The 21,190-nt window shown below is 41.5% G+C and overlaps 1 protein-coding gene across 6 annotated transcripts in view; it reads left to right on the top strand.

Annotated features, from left to right (window-relative positions):
- Atp8a2 (ATPase phospholipid transporting 8A2) overlaps positions 1-21,190 on the top strand; it is a 651,823-nt gene that overhangs the window by 322,954 nt on the left and 307,679 nt on the right. For all 6 annotated transcript variants that reach the window (XM_045153898.1, XM_045153899.1, XM_004670531.2 and 3 more), the window contains one exon: positions 17,336-17,508. In XM_045153898.1, the coding sequence (XP_045009833.1) occupies positions 17,336-17,508 (173 nt within the window). The remainder of the gene's footprint in view (positions 1-17,335; positions 17,509-21,190) is intronic.

Below are 21,190 nucleotides of genomic sequence, written 5' to 3'. Positions count from 1 at the left end.
ACTTAACCCTGCACTGCTGTTCTGTCTGCATGGCACTGTGAATATCATCAGGTGGGACAGGTGCTTGGCAGGTGGTTACAATGGCTGCAGACTTTATCCCCCTTGATGTCTGAGCCACACCTTTATTTCCTGCTTGTTGTCCTGAGCTCATTTACCTGCATGGCACCTTAAACACTCTTATTTCTTCACCAAAGAGAAACAAAACTTCTGTTTGATTTATGTTCCCCTAACTGACTTGTGATGATTAAAAACAAACAGTGAGATGTTCAAAAGGCTTCAGAAGAAACTAAATTCCAAAGAATAAGGCAAGAAGTGCTAGGGCGGGGACACTGTCAACCCTCTGGGCCCAGAGTCTGTGATGTTGATATTAGTGGCTGAGTTTAGCAGACTGGTCCACTTGCATGTTCCAAGGTTCTTGAGCAAACAATCCAAGTACTGAAGATTCTGCTCCGCCATTCTCAGTCTTCCTGGAAACGTTTTGCCTCTAGATTTTACATATTTTACCTAAATGTGGCTGAATTAACACAGGCTTTGGAAAGTCCTGCAAAGGCATCTTCTTTTCACATGGCTCTTTCGGGGTTTTTTTTTTTTTCCTATGGAAAGTGTTGATCTTAAGACAAGCTGAAGTCTGAGGCGGGGGAGGCTCTGATCTGATTGATTCCACCCGGTTCTCCATTCAGCAGCCAGCCCCTTCTTCTTGGAAGACCATATCGGGTTCTTCCACTGTTGTGAATGAAAATAATCAGTTGGTGAAAGCACAAAATTAGAAACCTCTTGGTATATTTATTTCTGCGTCTCAAGAATTCTGATTTAAAGCAGACTTTATTTCAAGTAATGTGAACAGTAGGTTTTTCAGGAGTCTCGGATGAATCAATGTTTTCTTCCCTCCTCTCCAAGAAAATCTATTTAAAGTAAAGGTCAAATCTGGGCTGGAGTTAGAGACTATTAAATGTAAGCCTGGAGAACAGAGCTGCTGCTTTTCGACTCTTTACACAGCTTCAAGAACTGGGGCCACTGATCTTTTGCAAGTCATCATTTTCCACATATTCCTGTCATTTGTGACTCTCCTTTTATACTGGACCATGACAAGTATATGTAATACATGAATAGGAGCCTTTAGGTGGCCTTGGGTTTATTAAACTTAGGAATAATTTAAGCTGTAAAATCACGGTTGAAAAGTTCAGTGTGCTATGAGTTCTAAGTGGGAAATATGAATGTGTGTTGTAACACACCTCTTTTAGATAAGCCAGTCTCTTCCCCTCCCTTCTCATCTTGCCCTGCCCTAGTCTTCTCCATCTCCTTTCCTCTCTGTGAAGTCTGGCATGTCATTGCCTCAGTCAACAACCCCTGATCGAGGGTCTCCCATGCAGGTTCCTGATAGAACTCTGCCCTTGTGGTGTATCCAGTCTGGCCCCTTGCTCAGTCCAGGCCTCAGTAAATAGATATGTGGGAACTGGCCTAGTCTCTGAATTCTATTTTATGTTTCCATTTCTACCACTTTTAAGCCATTCTTTCATTCCATGAACATTTGAATGCATTCCATGACCAGGCTGTTTCATGGTCCTTGATGATAAAACAGTGAAAGAATAGCCAAGAAATCCTTGGTCCCCAGGAACTGATATTGAAGAGAGGGAGTCAGGCAGTGAGCAGAAGATGCCAGTAAATGACATAGACGTTGGACTATGCTAACTGCTCCTAATGGGGAACGAAGGGAATTGGGGAGTTAAGGAGCAAACATGGGGGAGTGTGAGTTCACACAATGAATGGGTTTCTCCAGAAGGCAAAATCAAGGAAGTGGGTGTCATGATCTCTCAGGGGACTAACAGTGCCCCAGGGAACTCTGGTCAGGGTCTGGATGCATTTTGAATACATAAGTTTTATGACTGGTATTTCACTCAGGGAGCATAAGCAGAGGGAGGCAGCAAGGAGCTAGGAGCTCAGTTTGGGACATGCTAAGCTTTGAATTTTTAGCTATGCAGAGGACCAGTAAAATGGTTAGCTATTGGGTGCTGGAAAAAGGGGGAGAGTTTGTATCTGGAGGTAGAAATTGGAGAGTCTTAACCTGTAGAGGATATTTAAGGTCAAGCTAAAGAGGGATCCAAAACACAGATGAGGAAAGTCTTGGAAATGAGCTCTGAATCTTTTCTGGTAGGATTCTTGCACCAGTACCTTTCCTGGTGTCCCAGACCTTTGCTTTCCAGCACCCGGTGTCCTGAAAGTGGCCTGCAGCACACCATAGGGTGGAAGTAGCCCAGGGGCCAGGCAGTGGCTCTGCTGTGCAGTTGCTTCCTTTGCCAGCATGCCCTCATGTGCCCTCAGTCTCCATTGCATGTCATTTTCCTGCACACCTCCTCTTTAGAGGTGCAGTGTCTGTCATTTCTGTAGTTGCCCCTTGCTCATAACCTCTTACTTTGTAGTATCTATTCCTCTTTCATTCTTTAAAACATTTTTTTTGTTATTTATTTATTTATTTGAGAGCAACAGACAGAGAGAGAAAGAGTGTGAGAGAGAGAGAGAATGGGCATGCCAGGGCCTCCAGCCACTGCAAACGAACTCCAGACACGTGCACCCCCTTGTGCATCTGGCTAAAGTGGGTCCTGGGTAATCGAGCCTCTAACCGGGGTCCTTAGGCTTCACAGGCAAGAACTTAACCGCTAAGCCACCACTCCAGCCCTCATTCTTTTTTTAATATTACAAAACAATTCTTTTAACATAGTACTTGCCCCTTTTGCATGTCTTTGTTTTTCTGTGGTACAAGGGATGGAGACCATAGTCTCACACATGTGAGGCAACCACTCTGTTATTGATCCATATCCAACCCTTGTTTTGTTTTTGTTCTTGTGTTCCTGGTAGATGTGAACTCCTTGAAGATGAGCCATGAGTTTTTGGTATGTACAGGTCTGGGACCTGGAGTATCACTCACATGTAGTGGCCTAGTGAACACTGAATTGACAGGTTTATTGGAGGGTTTACAAAGATGGCTTCAGGTACTTATTCATTCCATATATATATACATATACATATGTATATTAATATATAAATATGTATATATATGTGTGTATGTGTATGTGAATACTTGGGAGGATGTTGGGTGAACACCATTCTTCCAGATACTCATGCTAAGAATGTCAGTGTTTCCTATATGCATACATCTGAACCTGTATCTCTTGCTAAATGTTCATCTGTCCTTATGTATCTTTATATGAATAATTTTTCATCTCAAATATTTTAGTACTAAGTCGTGTGATCCCAAAAGTATATATGAGAATAAAGTATTCATAGTCACTCTATAATTTACTGGCTGTATTCAATTTGCCATTCTATTCAAGGTTTTAAATAATAAAGCTGACACTTTGTTTCATTAAAACTGGGTGGTCTGGAGCTGGAGAGATGGCCTAGCAGTTAAGGCACTTGCCTGCAAAGCCAAAGGATCCAGGTTTGACTCCCCAGGACCCATGTAAGCCAAATGCACAAGGGGGGGTGCACACATCTGGAGTTCATTTGCAGTGGCTGGAGGCCCTGGCATGCCCATTTTCATTCTCTCTGTCTACAGGACTATTTCTGTATCTCTCTCTCTAAAATAAATAAATAAAAATAAAATATTTTTAGCTGGGCGGGGTGGCGCACACCTTTAATCCCAGCACTTGGGAAGCAGAGGTAGGAGGATTACTGTGAGTTCGAGGCAACCCTGAGACTACATAGCGAATTCCAGGTCAGCCTGGGCTAGAATGAGACCATACCTCGAAAAACCTGTATACATATACTTAAAAATTGGGTGGTCTGGAAGTTCATATGTGTGTATATGCATGTGTACATGTGTATATACATGTGTGTGTGAGAGATAGAGTACATATTTCTCTGTATGCATGAATGCACTTGTCTGAGGGCTCATGTTTATATGTGCATGCATGCATTTGTATCTGCAGGCCTGTGCATGCATGTAAGTGCATGTATGTTAGAAGTTAAAATTCCTATAGAAAGCAATTTAAGATGCTTAAGGAAATTTTTGCTTCTTTTTTGGCATGTGATGTGTGTGTATACATGTATCTATGCATGTTTGTATGTGTACGGACATGTGTATGTGCAGGTATGTGTGCATGTGATGTGTGTGCATACATGTATCTATGCATGTTTGTATGTGTGCAGACATATGTATGTGCAGGTATGTGTGCATGTGCTTGTGTGTGGATGCCAGAGGTCAACATTGTCTTGCTCCATTGCTTTCCAACTAATTCACTGAGACAGAGTTTCTTGTTGAACCCAGATCTCAGTGATGCAGCCAGCCAGCCAGCAGAGCTTCAGGGGTTCCCCGTCTCTGCCTCTCCAGTACTGAGATTACAAGTGTGTGTCACTAGGTTAGCGTTTACATGGGTTCTGGGGACCTGACCACTGGACCTCATGCTTGCACAAGAAGCACTTTACTCACTGATCTACCCCTCCCCCTCACATACCTAGGAAATCTTTATTTCTGTGGATGACTTTTTGGCTTTAAAATCTTGGAAATTGGATGCTCTTGTCAAAATTACGAGTTTAATTTTGGAGGCTGAGTCTTCACACAGTGGGTGGAAAGGAACTGGCATGTGTGCTTGTGTTGGAAATAGCCATGGCAACCCTGAGAGGTGTGTGCAGAGTCCTTGTGACTAAGTGTGTGGATGAGTTTTGTCTAGTCAGAAGTCAAAGGATGTAGTGTTCATGAAATGAGTGGGTGTGCCACAGGCTTGCAGGGCCAGAGTACTGACCAAGTTCCCGTTGGTCTCCCCACCAGAAACCTACACGCACCATGCAGATCTTTATTCCCACTTGAATGGAGAGGTGATAGAAAAACGAGGCAGTGCCCACTCAATATCCAGTGAGCCTCAGTGACCTTGTATCATGCATCCTGGCCCTGTGTCACTGTGAGCCACTGGACCCCCATGGGCATATTCCTCAGAGACAAGGAGGCTATTCTAGCAGAAACCTGGGCTTAGGGTTCCCAGGTACAGTACTATTTCAAGATGTACTAGGTACCACAGGTTTTATGAGCAATCTCCTGTTTTTTAAGTTTTGAGTAAAAAAGAATAATAAATAAATAAAAACACATTTTTCCTTGACAGGATGAATCATTACCTTCAGCTGAACCTAATGATTCTATTTTTAGGGTTTTTTTTTGCCACTCAGATCAGTGGTTGAGACCCTCTGTGTTCCTCAGTATAATCTGTTGCGCTTCTGCCCTGAGCTAGCCTTAGCCTTCTTCACCTCACCAAGGCCAATGACGTCATCTGCTACTTCCTGCGCATGACGGTCCTCCACAGCACAGGTGGCGCATGTACGCTTCCGTCTCTGTAGTGTCTGTGCGCTCTCTCGCGTTGAGAGCTGGGCCCCTTGCAGTTTTGCGTGTTGCCGTAGCCTCATAATCGCATTCCATAACCACTTCCGGAATGCGAGAACACTCTCCTCCCCGGTCTCATGCGTCAAGAAGTGTTCAAAATTTGGATAGAAGGCCATTGTCACAGTCTAGATGCAGGCAGGAGGGATGCAGTTGGGGGGAAGCTTGGCACCCCGGCAGCTCGAGCAGTCGCTCTTGCAGGGTCAAGAGTTCAGAGGCAGCAAACATTCCCCAAGCAAGGGGTAGCGAGCGTGTTTCTCAGCACCTGCTCTGGGCAAGGTGATTTGCTTGTTTGTTTCTTTGACCAGGTGAGAGTGGCAAGGAAATGGCAAAGTGGCTCCTTTCTCCATTCTTCACCAAACCCTGATGGAAAGTCATGTGAGCTACAGAATCACAGCTGCCAGATGTTCAGTTGGAATATGCTGACATCGATGGGGTATCAGGGTTGGCACTCTCCCGCCCCCCCCCCCCTCGCCCCCCATGGCTGTGCTCCTGGCTGTCCCTCGAGGGCAGCTGGGGTGGTTCCTACCTGAAGAGCCTGTATGACCTCACACCTTCCCTGGGGGCCTTCCCACTGTCACCTGCTGCAAGCATAAATTGCTCTCAGATCAGAGTCACCTCTCCACAACCCTCAAGCCCCAGTCTCGCCTCTCACCTCCGCTGTGCCTTCTGTCCTCTACCCATGGTTGCGCCTCTTTCTCTACGTGGCTGACTTGCCCTCTGCTTTTCTCTTCCTTGCTTGCTTCTTTGTTCGTTTGTCCATTTGTCTGAGACAGGGTTTCATTCTGTAGCCCAGGCTGTCCTAGAACTTACTAGGTTGCCCAAGCTAGCTTTGAACTTTCAACATCCTCCGACCTCTGACTTATGAGTGCTGAGGTTTCAAGGGTGAGCCACCACCCCCCTGGACCTCAGACAGGCTTCTCGGCTTTGTCTCTTACTGTGGTCAGAGCTGCACCCCCAAAGCCTAGTCCACTGCATGTCTTTTCTTAGTCTAGTCTGTCCGCCACACTGTGGGTGGGAGAACTTGTAGGTATTTTCATTCATGAAGGCCTCTGTGGGTTCTGGGCTGGATGAATCTTAAGTGTTTCCCATACTTGGCAGGCTCTGTAAGCTCTGGCATCTTGCTGCCTTGGGCCTGTGGTTCACTGGCCCTACAGGCCTCAGTAACTTCCCGTCTGAATGCAGCACATGCAGACACATGCACACACACACACACACACACACACACGTGCACACACACACACATAAAAACATGCACACACACACATACGCATGTGCATGCACGCACACACACTCCTTATATGTCAGCCTGTGCTGCTTTCTCTGGGAATCTTAATCCTGGGATTCTATGCACTTAATAGGCCCTTGTTGACTTAAGGCTAATTCTAGGATTCATGTCCTGTTCTGTAGTTTAGCCCAAGTTTCCGTCTCCTTGATCACGCCTCCGTGTGTGTAGACGTCATACCGGGCTCTTTCCCTGGCTTGGTGATCGCTTCTGCACCAGCCGGCCGCTCTCCGGTCATAGCTGTATGTTGTGGAGACTCTTGTCTAGGGTCTTCCTTTTCTGTGTTTTTTTTTTTTTTATTGTTGTTGTTGTTGTTTATTTATTTTGGCCTTATTTGTTTACTTATACAACTTATAATAGAGCATGCCACTACTTTTATGAATTAGAGACTCATTTAGTTGACTCTGTTTCCGCAGGTCTGGCATTTACTGATGCACAGATTAAAAAATATATGGGGGAAAATTATACCCATACTAAACATGTTCAGACTTATTTTCTGGTCATCCTTCCCTAAGCAATATACTACAGCCACCATTTACATAGTGCTGGGTATTATAAGTTGTCGGCAGATGATTGAAGTATAGGAGAGGTTCTATGCAAAAGTGGTACTATTGTATATAGGGAACTAGAGCATCTGCAGAATTTTGGTATTCCAGAGGTCCTGGAACCAACCACCCACAGTTACTGGAAAACAACTTTATTTCCTATTTTAACAATGGTAACCATATAAACGTGACAATTTCCAAAACATAGAAGAGGGTGTGTAGCCTATTGCTCTTTCCTCTCACATAACTTTTTCTGTACCCCAACCCCTGCTGGTTCAGAGGACGCTGAGCTGAGCAAACCCCACTGGCAATACTGGGCCATGTGAGCTGGGCTGCAGCCTGAGTCTGTGGGTGGCAGCCCTGCCTCAGCCCTCTGTGCTTGATGGGCCTGTGTCCCACGTTTTGCATTGAGGCCATACTTCTTATTGCCTGCTGGCATGAATTCACCTGCCACAGAGAATGTTTTAAAACTTTAAATTTATTTTTATTATTTATTTATTATTTATTATTATTATTTTTTTGCACAACACTAAACACAGCCTGAATACAAACTTCCACCGAGAGTCAGGAGGCTTTAGAAGTACCAGTGGCTTAACTGTGTTTTTCAAATATTAAAGTTAAACATTTAATCCAAGAGGCAGGAATTAATGATGCTTAGAAGCCCATGTTCATTTTCTTGCATGTCTTCATCAAACTAGCACTGTTTATTTAAGAAACCAGTTTTATCATACAGCAGATAATTATATCAGGCATTGAAATGACTTTGTGCTTCTTGGATGGGTGGTGCTGACCTGACAGATAGTAGTTAACGTGTCTTCGTGGACTAAATGTAGATCACTCTGATATTTATGGTGCTCTTTTCTTTGCTAAATTCATCTGACCCACTTCATCACACAGTTTAGTAAAAACCTTTTATACCCTGTACTTCCCTAGAAATCAACCTGAGTGGTTTCTTTTATAAATTTGACCCTCACTATGTTTACTCTGGGTATTTTAAATTCCTCAAGCAATCAAGGGAACTTTAGAAATAGTGAGTGCAAAGACTATATCATTGACTTGTTAAAAAAATTTGTTTAAATTTAAAAAATTCAAAAATGCTAAAAATTTAAGAAATTTAAACAATTATGTGAAGTTCTTATTAAAGTTGTTCTTACCTCGTATGAAGATACTAAGTATGGAAGATGATTTACTGTGTCCCTGAAGTATGCAGTGACTTCCAGGGCAAATGTGTGACAAGCAACTGTTTGTGGAATTATGGAAGTCACTTTATATGAGCTGAGTGATGGCTCCCAAGTGCTGTGATCACATTCTTTTTGCAAAAGGGTCACACTTGGAAATAATTTTCCTCTAGGAAAGGTTTCTCTAAGAAGAACTTCACATTTTCAAAAATTACATAAAAGATCCATGTTTAAGATTCAAATGGTAAATTCTTCTGAAAGAAAAAATTGTTTTAGAGATGTTATTAAACAGAACTATTCAAGCTATATTTGTTTAGCATTTAAGAGATTCCTAGGACTAAAATAAAAGTCCAGTTAGGGGGAAGAAAATACATTAAGCACATTAGGTTTGCCATGTAATATCCATTGAGAAATGAAAATAAGTACATATTTTCAAGGATTTTTTTAATGTCACTGATTTGAGCTGTGTCAAAACTGCTAGTCACATTTTCTTTCGATAAATAGTGGTGATTGATAGTTTTCAAACGTGGTAGGCTCTGAAGTCTCAAGGAATAAATAGTCTCTTTCTTATAAGGTTGCGTGATCATTGGCAGCCACGGCCAATTTTCTTTCATTCACCACTTCCTGAATCTCTCTTCTAACACCATCTGGGGGGTCTGCCTCCTCAGGAAAATGTGGATCTTTTAGAGATTTGAGATGTTAAAGAAAAAAGATACTTAATGATAGGGTTTCCTATACACCATGCACTGAGATTCTTAAATAGGATGTACCCATGTTTACAGTTAAAATAGTACACAAAATGTCTCTTGTAAAGTAATTGAATAATTCCTCTGACTTAGTCGTATTTCTTGAAATCGTAGCAAACAAAACTCCATTTAATTCAGTAAGCATTAAATAAAGTCAGTTATGAATATATTAGCTAGCTTAATTTAGACATTCTGCTACATGATCTATTTCAAAGGATGTTATGTATATTAAGTATATATAGTTTTGTTTTCCAATTAACAGGTAAAAACCTGAAAATATTCAACACCATTTTTTATTTGGGGAACACAAAATTAAAGCCAACTACTAACTCTATCACTAAATAACCATTGGAATGAATAAAATTAAGAAGACTGAACATGGGGCTGGAGAGATGGCTTAGCAGTTAAGGCATTTGCCTGCAAAGCCACAGGACTCAGGTTCCACTCCCCAGGACCCATGTAAGTCAGATGCACAAAGTGGCACATGTCTCTGGACTTCATTTTCAGTGGCTGGAGGACCTGGTTGAGCTCTCTGTGTTTCTTTAAAATAAATAAATAAAAATAAAATCTTTTAAAAATATTTTTAAAATGAAGGAACATGCAAATGTTGGTAGAGATAATAATTTGTGGATGGCTCACATATAACTACTGGCAAACAACCACTTTGGAAAAGTCTTTCAATGCCTGTAAAGACACCCTTGTCTTATATGTTAGTCAGATTTCTGTTGCTGTGACAAAATTCCTGAGATAAACCACTTATGGAGATAAAAAGCCTACTTTGACTCACAGTTTCAGAAGTTTCACTCCATGGTTGCTCCGTTTTGTTACCTTTAGACCTGTGGTGAGGCAGTACATTATGGTGTGAGAAACAGCTCACTTCATTGGCAAAGAAGCGGGGTGGGGACCAGGATCACCACGTCCTGTACAAGCAGGCCTCCAAAGACCTAGCTGCCTTCCTTCCACTAGGCCCCACCTCCTCATAGCAACCACCTCCAAATATTCCACAGGTTAGGGTCCATGCCTTAACATCCAAACTTTTGTCAGACGTTCCAGATCCAAACTGTATGTGCCTGGTGTATGGTAAGACTGGGTTAATTAAAATCTTGTGTTTCTACTCAAGAGAAATTTTTTTAAAATGCATCCACATAAAGTCTAGAATTATTCATAATGTCCTTACACTGAAAACAGCCTGTATTGATCAGGATTACCTAGTGGAATAGAACCAGTGGAATACATATGTACACACAGAACTATAAAACTGATTTGACTGGACACTGGATAGTCCAGTAATAGCTATCTGCTGGCTAGAGAACCCAAGAAGCAGTAGTTTCTCCATTCAAGAAGCTGAAAGCCTCCGAACAAGAGGTACCAGTAATGCGATGCTGGTCTGAGGACTTGGTGCTCCTTGGACAGTTACTGGTGTAGACCCACATTCGGAGGTAGAAGATGAAGTTTGATGTCCAAAGCAAATGGCAGCAGTGACAGACATACCTTCTCAGGAAGAATTAAGCTTGCTTACTGGCTGGCTACCCTCTTCTACTTTTGAACTATGTGGGTCTCCAGCCTATTGGACAGTGCTACCTACATGCTTGCTAGGTCTTTCCTTCTCAGTTTGTGACATTTATCTTTAGAAATACTGGGTTGGAAAGAAGCTTAGTGATTAAGGCACTTGCCTGCAAATCCAAGGACCCAGGTTTGATTCCCCAGTACCCATGTAATGCAAAGTGCACTGGGTAACTGATGCGTCTGGAGTTTGTTTGCAATGGCTAGAGGGCCTGGTGCACCCATTCTCTCTTTCTCTCTCTTAAATAAATAAATGAAAAAGAAATACCCTCAAGTATGCTTTTTGAATATCTCAGGCATTCTAATCCAGTCAAGCTGATAGCTAAGGTTAAGCATCACCCAACTTTAATGAACAGTAATGACTGAGTAACTAAACGAAGTATGACTTACCATACATTGAAATGCTACTCAGCAGCAAGGGGATAAGTAATTGCTATACCCAAAGGGTTTGGATGTCTCCCAGAATAATTAGGCCAAGTGAATAACCAGACAGACAAAAATATCAACTATGTTTCTTTCTGTATTATCTGAAAGATTCAAAACTGTTTATGGAAGTCAGGAGCTGGAATGAGGGAGAGCACTGCTTTCAGGGTGGTAGGAGGGAATGACAGAACTATTCTGTATCCTCATTGTACTTCCATCCCCACCTACCTTTGTCAAAACTCATTGAGTTTTATACTCAAAACAGGTCAGCCTTATTGCATATCATTATACTTCAGGAAAGCTAATTAACCTAGATAATAGTTATTATTAATAGTAATACAGAAGTAGGTAGTTCTGGAGAGGACTGTGGCTAGTGTGAATTTATTAGATGGGATTGATTTGCTCTGTAAAAAAGAATTTTTAAGTGGAAATAAAAATACTTTGGGTGGAAGGCGAGGTGAGTGGTATAGAGAAGTGTGAAATTGGGGGAGAACATCAGGCTGACATCTGGCACTCATAGGAGAGAAGCCAGATGTCTCTTGAAAGTGGTGGTTTAATTCCTGTGGAATATTACCCTGTCTTTCTTAAAATTATTAGAATTGTAGGAAGCCCTTGAAAACTAACTGTTTAACAGAAATTACTTCACTGTAGTTATGAACTTTAAATTTAGGGATATTCATGCATGACAGCAAAGCAAACATTGAGAGCTGAAAGGCCCAGCTCCGTTCTGCTCCTGGAAGCTGCCAGCAGCCAGCAGAGGCTCTGCAGTTACTTTGGGTCTGCTTGGGCAGCTTGGGTTAATTGACAAGGGGTTTGTTGTTAAAGGGTTTTCTATTAAGTTTTCCAAACTTATGTTACATCCATTAGGTTCCCCTAATGCAAAATCATTGAGAATATTAGTGCTAAGAAGGTGGTGGGATTATATAAGAAATGAATGGGACATTAAGAAAAAAGTGAAAGCAAAAGATTGGTAGGAAATGAAGGATGTAGCTGTCTCAAATGTGAGCCTGAGCATGTTCTGTAGAATCAGGAGGGGAAACGGTGAGAAAGGATGGAACCTACAGCGAGGCACAGGAGAAGTAGATGGGCAAGATGGAGAAAACAGAGACAAGACACACCTGAGCCTATGGGCTTGGGGACGGGCATTGTCCTCACATATTCATTTGCTCAAGGTTAATTTGGGAATAGGCTGTCTGCTCTCCAACTTAAAGACTAAGCATGGCTTGGTTGAATAACTGCTAATGAAACTTGACCCCGGCCTGGCTTTAGGCATGGTCAACTTGGAGCCCCTTGGAATTTGCAGAACATCAAAGTGAGGGTGGAGGGCAGCTGCCGCTCCCATGGCTTCTAAGAAATCCCTTGTTGGTCTTCTGAGCTCAAGGAGGGTGAGTAGCTCCCCTCCACAGACTGTAGAGTTACTGAAACCGTTTCATTAAAGAGACTCTCCTTCTGCAGAATGGTAGAAATGTATTCAGGCTCTAGCAGTGTTCCACTTTCCTGGTTTGTTTATTTAATCTAAAATGATGTCATAGCATGGGACCACTGTAGGGGACCCATCTGCTTAGTGGTTTGAGCGCGGGTGTACCTTAGTGGTATTCCAGGTCCATCACATGAACCTGGGAGATGTTTCTGTGAGTGAGCAACTGCATAGCCACCCTTGAGAGCACAGTTAAACACTGGGGATGTAACAGCAAACACGGGCCAGATGAGAGGAAGTGCAGCTGCTATAGGACCGCAACTGGGAAGAGAGCAGACTTTGTTCAGAGGCGGGGCTTGGAGGGCAGTCGTCAGTTGCAGTCACCCGCTTTGTGTACTAAAATGTGTATGGTTTTAATCGCCAGGAAAATGAATTGTGGAATATGAATGAACAACTGGAAACATGTAGTGGAATATTAACACCTGGAAGGCAAATTCTAATTAAGGATTTGGGAATGTTTCCTATCTTTCTGGCAATGAAATCCCTAGATCCAACTCCCTGTGGCCCTCATAACAGCAAAGTCTATGGTAACTTTTAGTAATTGCTTTTTTATTAAAATGAGAGAGTGCAGTATTTTAGCAACTGGGCTAAATAGGCATTAACAGACTTTGGGATCCAACCACAATCTCTAACATTGTTCCTTTGGGACAATGGATTTTAAGTGTTCAATAACTACCTTACAAATAGACTTTTGAATCATAGTTCATTTGAGAATAAGCAACTGTGTGTGATAGTAATACCTTCCATTGGCTCACTTGAGAACTGCACAGAAGGGACCTATATTCTACTATACATGTGTGGTGAACTCAGCTAGTCTGGGTTTGATCAAAGATTATTGCTGAGGGGGCATGGAAAGGATGGGAATTAAAACCAAGTCGATGGTAGAGTTGGAAGGATGGATCCACAGAGGTATAAGTGGTAGAAAGGTTTCCAATCTGCAAGGCAACTGTTGGACTCTGATCAGAGGATGTGAGGAGAGAACAGGATGGAAAATAAATGAGGAATCAGGCATGTTGAAGGCAGATAGGCCAAGAGGTAAGTGAGAAGGAAGAATTGAGAACTAATAATTTTTAAGAAAAATATAACAAAATGTGTGCCGGGAAGGCAATAGGTCACAAAGGAGTCAAAGAGATGCTCACTGCCAAGACCCCACAAATGAGCTTCACCATCAAAAGGGAATATTTAGAGTCAAGGCTTAGTGGTATTGATGGCTTAGCATAGTCAAAGATTCACAAAAGGAGATTCATTCTTCATGTGCTTTACAATTTAGTACAAGTCTAGCCAGTCATAGAAATGAACCTGAGCCAGAAGGGAGGACATAATGGCTGGTGATACATAGAATCAGTTCAAAGAAGGCTATTAGGTTTGCCTTTATCAAATTCTTAATTTTGTGTTTGCCACTCTAAAATGTAAGATTGTATGAAATATACATGCTTGGCATGCTTTATAACCTATCAAGCACAGTAGTCATTACAATAGCTATATCTTGGTTAATTGATTTAAAATAGTCTTGATGCTTCTAGCTATTTAATTGAATTAACATGACTGCTTAATTTCTTTGCTTGGGAAAACTATGCAGGTACTATAATCTATATGAGAAAATCCTTGGTCAGCAGAATATAAATGTGAATTTCTTTTTTGTTTTTGGCTGTATCATAACATATCATAACTTAGTAATATTTGTTTCTCTCTAAGTGGAGAAGGTGGCCACTGTATGTCTGAAGTTTGATCCAGAAATAACCCAAACAGGAAAGCTGCTCTTTCTAATTCAGCTTTTCCTAAGTAGCAGTTACCTTCTTGTTGCTGGGACAAAACACCCAACTGGAAGCAACTTATGAAAGGGAAGGATTTATTTTGGCTTTTAGTTTCCAGAGGAATTTCATTATGGCCAGGAAAGCATGACAGGAACATACAGTCAAGTTGGCATCACATCTCCACAGCAGCAAGAAGGAAATAGTCTAAGTACTTGAATTGGATCTGGGATTATAGTACCTTAAACCCCACCGCCAGTGACACATATCCTCCCCCTCCCAAAGGCCTAACAACTTTCCCAAATTGCCACCAGCTGGAGACCAAGTAGTCAAAAAAAATCCCCGAAACACATGAGGCTATGCGGGACATCCCATTCAAACTCCCACATTATATATCACTCTCTACTTATGTTATGTGTTTTAAAAAGTAAACAGAAAAGGCCACAGCAATAGTCTGTATAGCTCAGGGAAGTTTATTCTTAAGCAATTTTCTTCTTAGGTCCAATAAGTGTCCATGAGGTGGCCAGTAGAGTAGAAGACACAGAGCTACATTTGTCCCTACCTCCCCATCAGCATGCTGTCCACAAATGAAAGAAAGTTTCAGCATGCTAGACAAGCTGTAGACTCCACCATGAATAAACATCAAAATGCTCTCACTTTGTGGATGTTTTTACTCATCTACCCAGAGGGCCTTCCAGTGAATTTCAATGTATGATTGTGCCAAGTCAAACTGCATGTAGTTTCCATGTTGCATATTCTCATTTCTCAGGAGGACTTTCTGTCCTCTAATTGTGGCCACTGACAGACCTGTTAGTGTTTCCTTCCGTTGGAATTTCATAAAGTGAAAGGTATTGCCTTCTCCCCATCCAAATTCTGAATACTAGTCCATTTTCATAGATAAGTATATGCAGATGTTTCCAAGGTGCTTGTCTGAAATTCAAAATTATGCAACCAGCAATAAAAAGACTAATGTTATCTTTATCTTTAACACAATTCAACACTCAGTCACAGTACATTGTTCTGTTAATTATTCATCTACCATTATACTAACAAGACATTTTCAATGATGAAATATATTGACAGCTGAAGGAAGAGGGTGTGTGTGTGTGTGTGTGTGTGTGTGTGTGTGTGTGTGTGTGTTCCTTCATATCAGAAATTCATGAGTCAATAGTAAGAGGACCAAGAAAGGGGTTTATCTAGTGTTTACTATGTGCCAAGCCAATGCTCAGCACTTTCCATGTTCATAATGTGAAGTGTTATTAGCCACATTCGACACATGAGAAGATGGAAGTTTCAAGAGCCTAAGTATCTTGCCCAGTGTCAAAGAGATAATAAATGGAAAGTTAAGACTAGGAGGCCTCAGTTTTCTTGCCAGAGTGCGAGCTTCTAGACCACATCCCACTGAACTATGTTGCCAATAAAACTGAACATAAAGAAAATGGCACCTGTCTCTACTTTGTGTTAGAGCTGATCCTCATCTTAACTAGGGGAAGAAAAATGCCTGTTAATTAAATATATTTATTTGAGACCATATGTTATCATATGATAAGTCACCTAAAATGTAGCTTCAGAAGTAAAGGACCATTGTCTAGACAGAATAATTGCAGCAGATTTTTATACTTCTGAATAAACTGAAGTCATATTTTTCAATCAGCCAAAAAGTGAATTCTTCTATTTGAGCCCATACATTCACTGGAATAATCAGAACATCTTTTAAACTATTTTTTTTAATCATAAGAATGGCTTTTGTGTTTCAGTTACATGTAGCAATAGAAATTTCATCAAGTGTTTGTTTAGGCTGATGGTAATTTTTTAGTAGTTTGGGAAGTATTTTCTATCATGTAAAAATGATAACTTCTTCTCCTGATAATATATGGAGAGAATGGTTTAATAAGAAGAGCTTAGCAGGAATAGGATTCTTTTGTGTCATTTTTATATTACTTGATACTTTTTGGATGATTTAAAGATTATCTTATACAAATTAAGAAATATTAGTATTTTCCAGGCAACTTCTAGTCATTTGATTTTTTTTCCTCCAAAATGTATGTTTGCTTGTATGAAGGTACTTATTTTAGGAGCACCACAAATAATGTGCATTCAGTGATAGGAGAGAAAGATAGTTCTTAAATCCAATTAAAGTTCCCCTGGAGGGGCTGGGAAGATAGCTTAGTGAGAAAAATGCTTACCTTGCAAGAAGAAGGACCTGAGTTCCATCCCTAGAACACATGTACAAATACACATTGTGGGGCTGGAGAGATGGTTTAGCAGTTAAGCACTTGCCTGTGAAGCCCAAGGACCCCGGTTCAAGGCTCGATTCTCCAGGACCCACGTTAGCCAGATGCACAAGGGGGTGCACACGTCTGGAGTTCGTTTTCAGTGGCTGGAGGCCTTGGCGTGCCCATTCTCTCTGTCTACCTGCCTATTTCTGTATCTCTCTCTCTCTCTCAAGTAAATAAATAAAAATAAAATATTTTAAATACTCATTGTGGCGAATCATGCCTACAGTCCCAGCACCAGGGAGGCAGAGACAAGAGTGTCCCTGGAAGTTGCTGGCCAATGAGAGACCCTGTCTCTAAGAGGTAGACAGCCTACCTGAGGAAAACACCTGAGGTTGTCCTCTATTCTACACCACACACACATACCATACACAGTATAAAACATACAGATAAATGTGCAACATATAAAAACCACAATATAAATTTAAGTAAAATAACTTAAAATTCTACTGAAAGAAAGTTTCAGCATGCTAGACAAGCTGTAGACTCCACTATGAATAAACATCAAAATGCTCTCACTTTGCGGATGTTTTTACTCATCTGCCCAGAGGGCCTTCCAGTGAATTTCAATGTATGATTGTGCCAAGTCAAACTGCATGTAGTTTCCATGTTGCATATTCTCATTTAAAGGGAATTATTTTTCAGTTATACTTTGGCTTTTATATATGAAGTCCGCAATTGTGACCCTCCTCCACCTTCTGTTTTTTGTTTTTTTTTTTTTTCCAGGCAACGAGGGCAGCCATCACTCAGCACTGCACAGACCTTGGGAATTTGCTGGGCAAAGAGAACGACATGGCCCTCATCATTGATGGCCACACTCTGAAGTATGCACTGTCCTTTGAAGTCCGAAGAAGCTTCCTGGACCTGGCACTCTCATGCAAAGCAGTCATCTGCTGCAGGTGGGAACATGTTGACTGTGCCCGATCTGTGGTCCCACGTGGTCTTCCATAGAAGAATCGGGGCATGGGATTCTAGGTTTCAAAATCTATGTCCCAAAACAGCACATGGTTTTTATGCTTTCAATTTGCTTATTGTCTTCTTAGAAGATGGAGGAGGTAAAACCAAGGCCTCCATTGACATCCATAGTGGGGATGTGTGGAAAACTCGGCCTCAAGTCAATGTGGGAAATTTTCAGCCCCTACTGACTTGTTTTGCTCTGGGTGGCTGAGTTCAACTTGCCAGACCTGTGGACTTTGAGGCCTCTTGACTGTGCTTAAGGAGCCTTTGCTTTTCAGTCATCAGCAAGCTTTGGGCAGGTTGTTGTGGCAACCTGCCCCAAAGTATTATTTACTTTTCTCTTTACTGTGGTCAAATACCTGACAAGGAGCAACTTAAGAAAGAAGAGGTTTACTTTGGCTCATGTGCTGAGAGGGGATGATCCAGCAGAGTGGGGTGGGCCTGGAAGAGGGCATGGGGCTGAAATGAGTGGCTGGCACTCCTTACATCTCAGTGGACCAGGAAATGGGGTGACGAATCTTGTCACTCAGTTGGCTTTTTCCATTTTCCCTGTTTGTTCAATCTGAGACTCTGTCCCATGAGATAGTCCCACCCACGTTCAGGGTGGATTTTATTTTCCTTCTCAATTAAACTCTGGAAATGCTCTCACAGACACACCCAAATAGTATGCCTCATTAATGCCCTAAGTATTTCTTAAATCAAATCAGTTGAAGTTAGCCATCACACCCCCCAGCTAGAAGTCTTTGTTGGCTCTTAGTAGATACTCTCTAGGGTGTGCATGTTAACATTTCATTGATGATGCAGCATGGTGACTTTCTTCTGACAGATACCTAGAAGTCAGAAGTTAAAGAAAATAACTGGGCCAGCAGGATGGCTTAGCAATTAAGGTGTTTGCCTGAAAAGCCAAAGGATCCGGGTTCAATTCCCCAGGACCCACGTTAGCCAGATGCACAAGGGGGCGCATGTGTCTGGAGTTTGCTTACAGTGGCTGGAGGCCCTGGTGTATCTATTCTCTCTCTCTCTCCCCCTCTTTCTCTGTCAAATAAATAAATAATAAAATAATTTAAAGAAAATAACTACTAGTAAGGCAAGAGGCTATCACAGGCCAACCATATGAGACAATAAAAGGGTAAAAAGCATGTTGGGAAATAAATCCTCCATAATTTCCCTTTGTGTCTCAGGTAAGCAGTTGCTAGGTGGGTGACACCTGACTTCTGTAAATTCCCCAACACTGGAGGTCATTCCATTCTTCTACTCAAAGCCACAAGTCATGACTACTAGTGATTTCTTTCTGTCATCCTCCATGTTGGTCAGGAAGCTGTCCACTTCTCAGTGGCAGAAGCAAACAGCAGGACCAGAGGCAGCAGGGAGTGATGCAGACTGTGCTGGTGTACCACAGCTCAAAGCAGGCAGGCTCAAGTCTTAGAACGCTTCTCACAGGAAAATCAAAATGTGTCCAGTGATTGCCAAGGGAGAGCCAGGCAGACCTGAGCGCAGCGTAGACAGGCTTCTTGGCCGGGTGCTTGATGCTGACACAAGCATACAGACACCATCTTTTTCATTCTTGCCGAGGCTGTTTTCACAGGGCTTTTTGTGTCACACAGACATAAGCATCACTAGACTGCAGGAAAGAGCTCAGACTGCAACTGACAGAGAAAGAGGAAATTTTAAGTTAAATTCAGTGACTGTCTATTGCATCGAAGCATCAAGTGGAACAGGGGTTGTAGTCTAGGAAAGCTCGCTGCTTTCCTGCTCTGAGACAAGTTGTGGCTGATCTCAAATTTAGGAAGGAAAAAACAAACACCTCTCAACACAATTTTTTTTTTATAAAAAGCTCTCATATATTTCATATGTACTTATGGTGCATTAAGAACTTAAATGTGTGCTAAATTTAATATGTGGTATCAAGCATGAAGTCGACCTTAACTCTCACTTTCTATATTTAAAATGTGACCCTTGCAAGAGCTATCATTTTCTCCAGTAGCAGAAGAACAAAATTTCTTTTTTTTTTTTTTCGAGAGTATAACTTTTGTGGGAAATCAATATTGATTCCTTGTTGGATGAATGTTGCATGGAAATGGATAAATACCTTCAAATTAAGACAAGTTTAGGCACGGCAAAGGGAAACAGTGAATGTTCCCCAGGCTCCCAGGTGGCCTAAGTATTTCTCTAGGCCTTTTCTTGAAACTGAAAACTTGCTCATCATGCAACAACAACTATAGCAAGTCAACAATGTGTCCCCGTACAGTAGATTCCAGCCAGGAACACTGGTATGTGCTTGTAGTCCAAGCTACTCAGAAAGCTGGATTTCTCAAGACTAGAAGTTCAAGGCCAATATATATAACAGAGAAACATATTGTCTCAAAAAAGATCCTTTCCTCTGATATTTTGTGTCTGCCAACACTGATGCACTGACTGATCCCCTCCATAACATTTAGGGAAATGAGAAGAAATGAGTCTTTCCCACATCTTTTTTTTGGTGTGGCTTTTTCTTTTTCTTTTTTACTTTGGGAGTTCATTATTTTGATGAAATTATAGGCAAACAATTTTGCTAAGTACAAATTGCTAGTTTCCATGCAGTCAAAATCCTAAAAGGTCATCTGTAGCCAACAGGATGGTTCCTGTCAGTGTTCTACCTCGCGTGGGTGGCATTTGTTGAAGTAGAAACTGTCAGTCATAGAAAACTTCAATTTTAAGTTTGATATTGGCATTGTGAATTCCTAGTTATCATGGGAGAATAAAGAGACAAGGTGTGGTCCTTGCCCTTTCGTGCAGTGCTGAAGGGCAGAGCTCTTATAGCACTGGCATGACTTCTTGGCATGTGCTACAGTTCTTGAACTCAGGCCCAGTGAGGCAGGCATAGCCTGCACTACCATTTTGCCATTAGCACTCAATGCATTTTGTTCCTTCCTTGATTTCTAATTCCTTTAAGCAAGTGAGATTTTTTAATCCCTTAAAGTAACTAATTTTATGTTCTGTAAAATTTACCTCTATGAGAATATAAACAAATGAATAAAAATTCTATCTAATTAAATTAAGTTTTATGGAATAAAAAATGAATGCTTGAATGAATTGTGACATGAATAAAGGCAAATAAAAGACTGGCTCACAAACTATCCCCCAGAGCAGGCAGATGTGAACTCTGGGATTTCTAGGACCTGCTGGTTTGATTCTGATAAGCCAATAGCATTGAGAATGGCAGCTTCCCCATTCTGTGGGTGCCTTGTGGCCCCTCTGTTTAACTCCTGACCCAGAGATCCATCTGTCCCAGACTTTCACGCTTGCGTTCTTTGGGCACCTTAAGTTCAGTACATTTCAGCAGAAATGAACATGACCTCTGCCTGCTCATTCACCCTCCTGCACCCACAAGCCGTGGGCCCACTCTCCTCTCACTTTGTCTTTAAAGTTACATCAACAGGCATGACTTTATATGCAAGGAAACTTTAGCAAGACTCTGTTATATAAGGACATGATGAAATAGAGGTTAGAAATTCCAGTCTTTTCATTTGTTGATTCCTAATAAGCATTTGCCTTTATTTTTTTAACCAAAGAAATAAATACATCAAAAGTATTGTTATCTTACCTATGGTGTGAGATAGCAATGGAAAGCTAGTGTGGTGTCTC

Source organism: Jaculus jaculus, chromosome 7, assembly GCF_020740685.1.
Source record: "Jaculus jaculus isolate mJacJac1 chromosome 7, mJacJac1.mat.Y.cur, whole genome shotgun sequence".
In the NCBI taxonomy this organism is placed as follows: domain Eukaryota; kingdom Metazoa; phylum Chordata; class Mammalia; order Rodentia; family Dipodidae; genus Jaculus; species Jaculus jaculus.
This window is presented reverse-complemented; position numbering and strand designations above follow the sequence as displayed.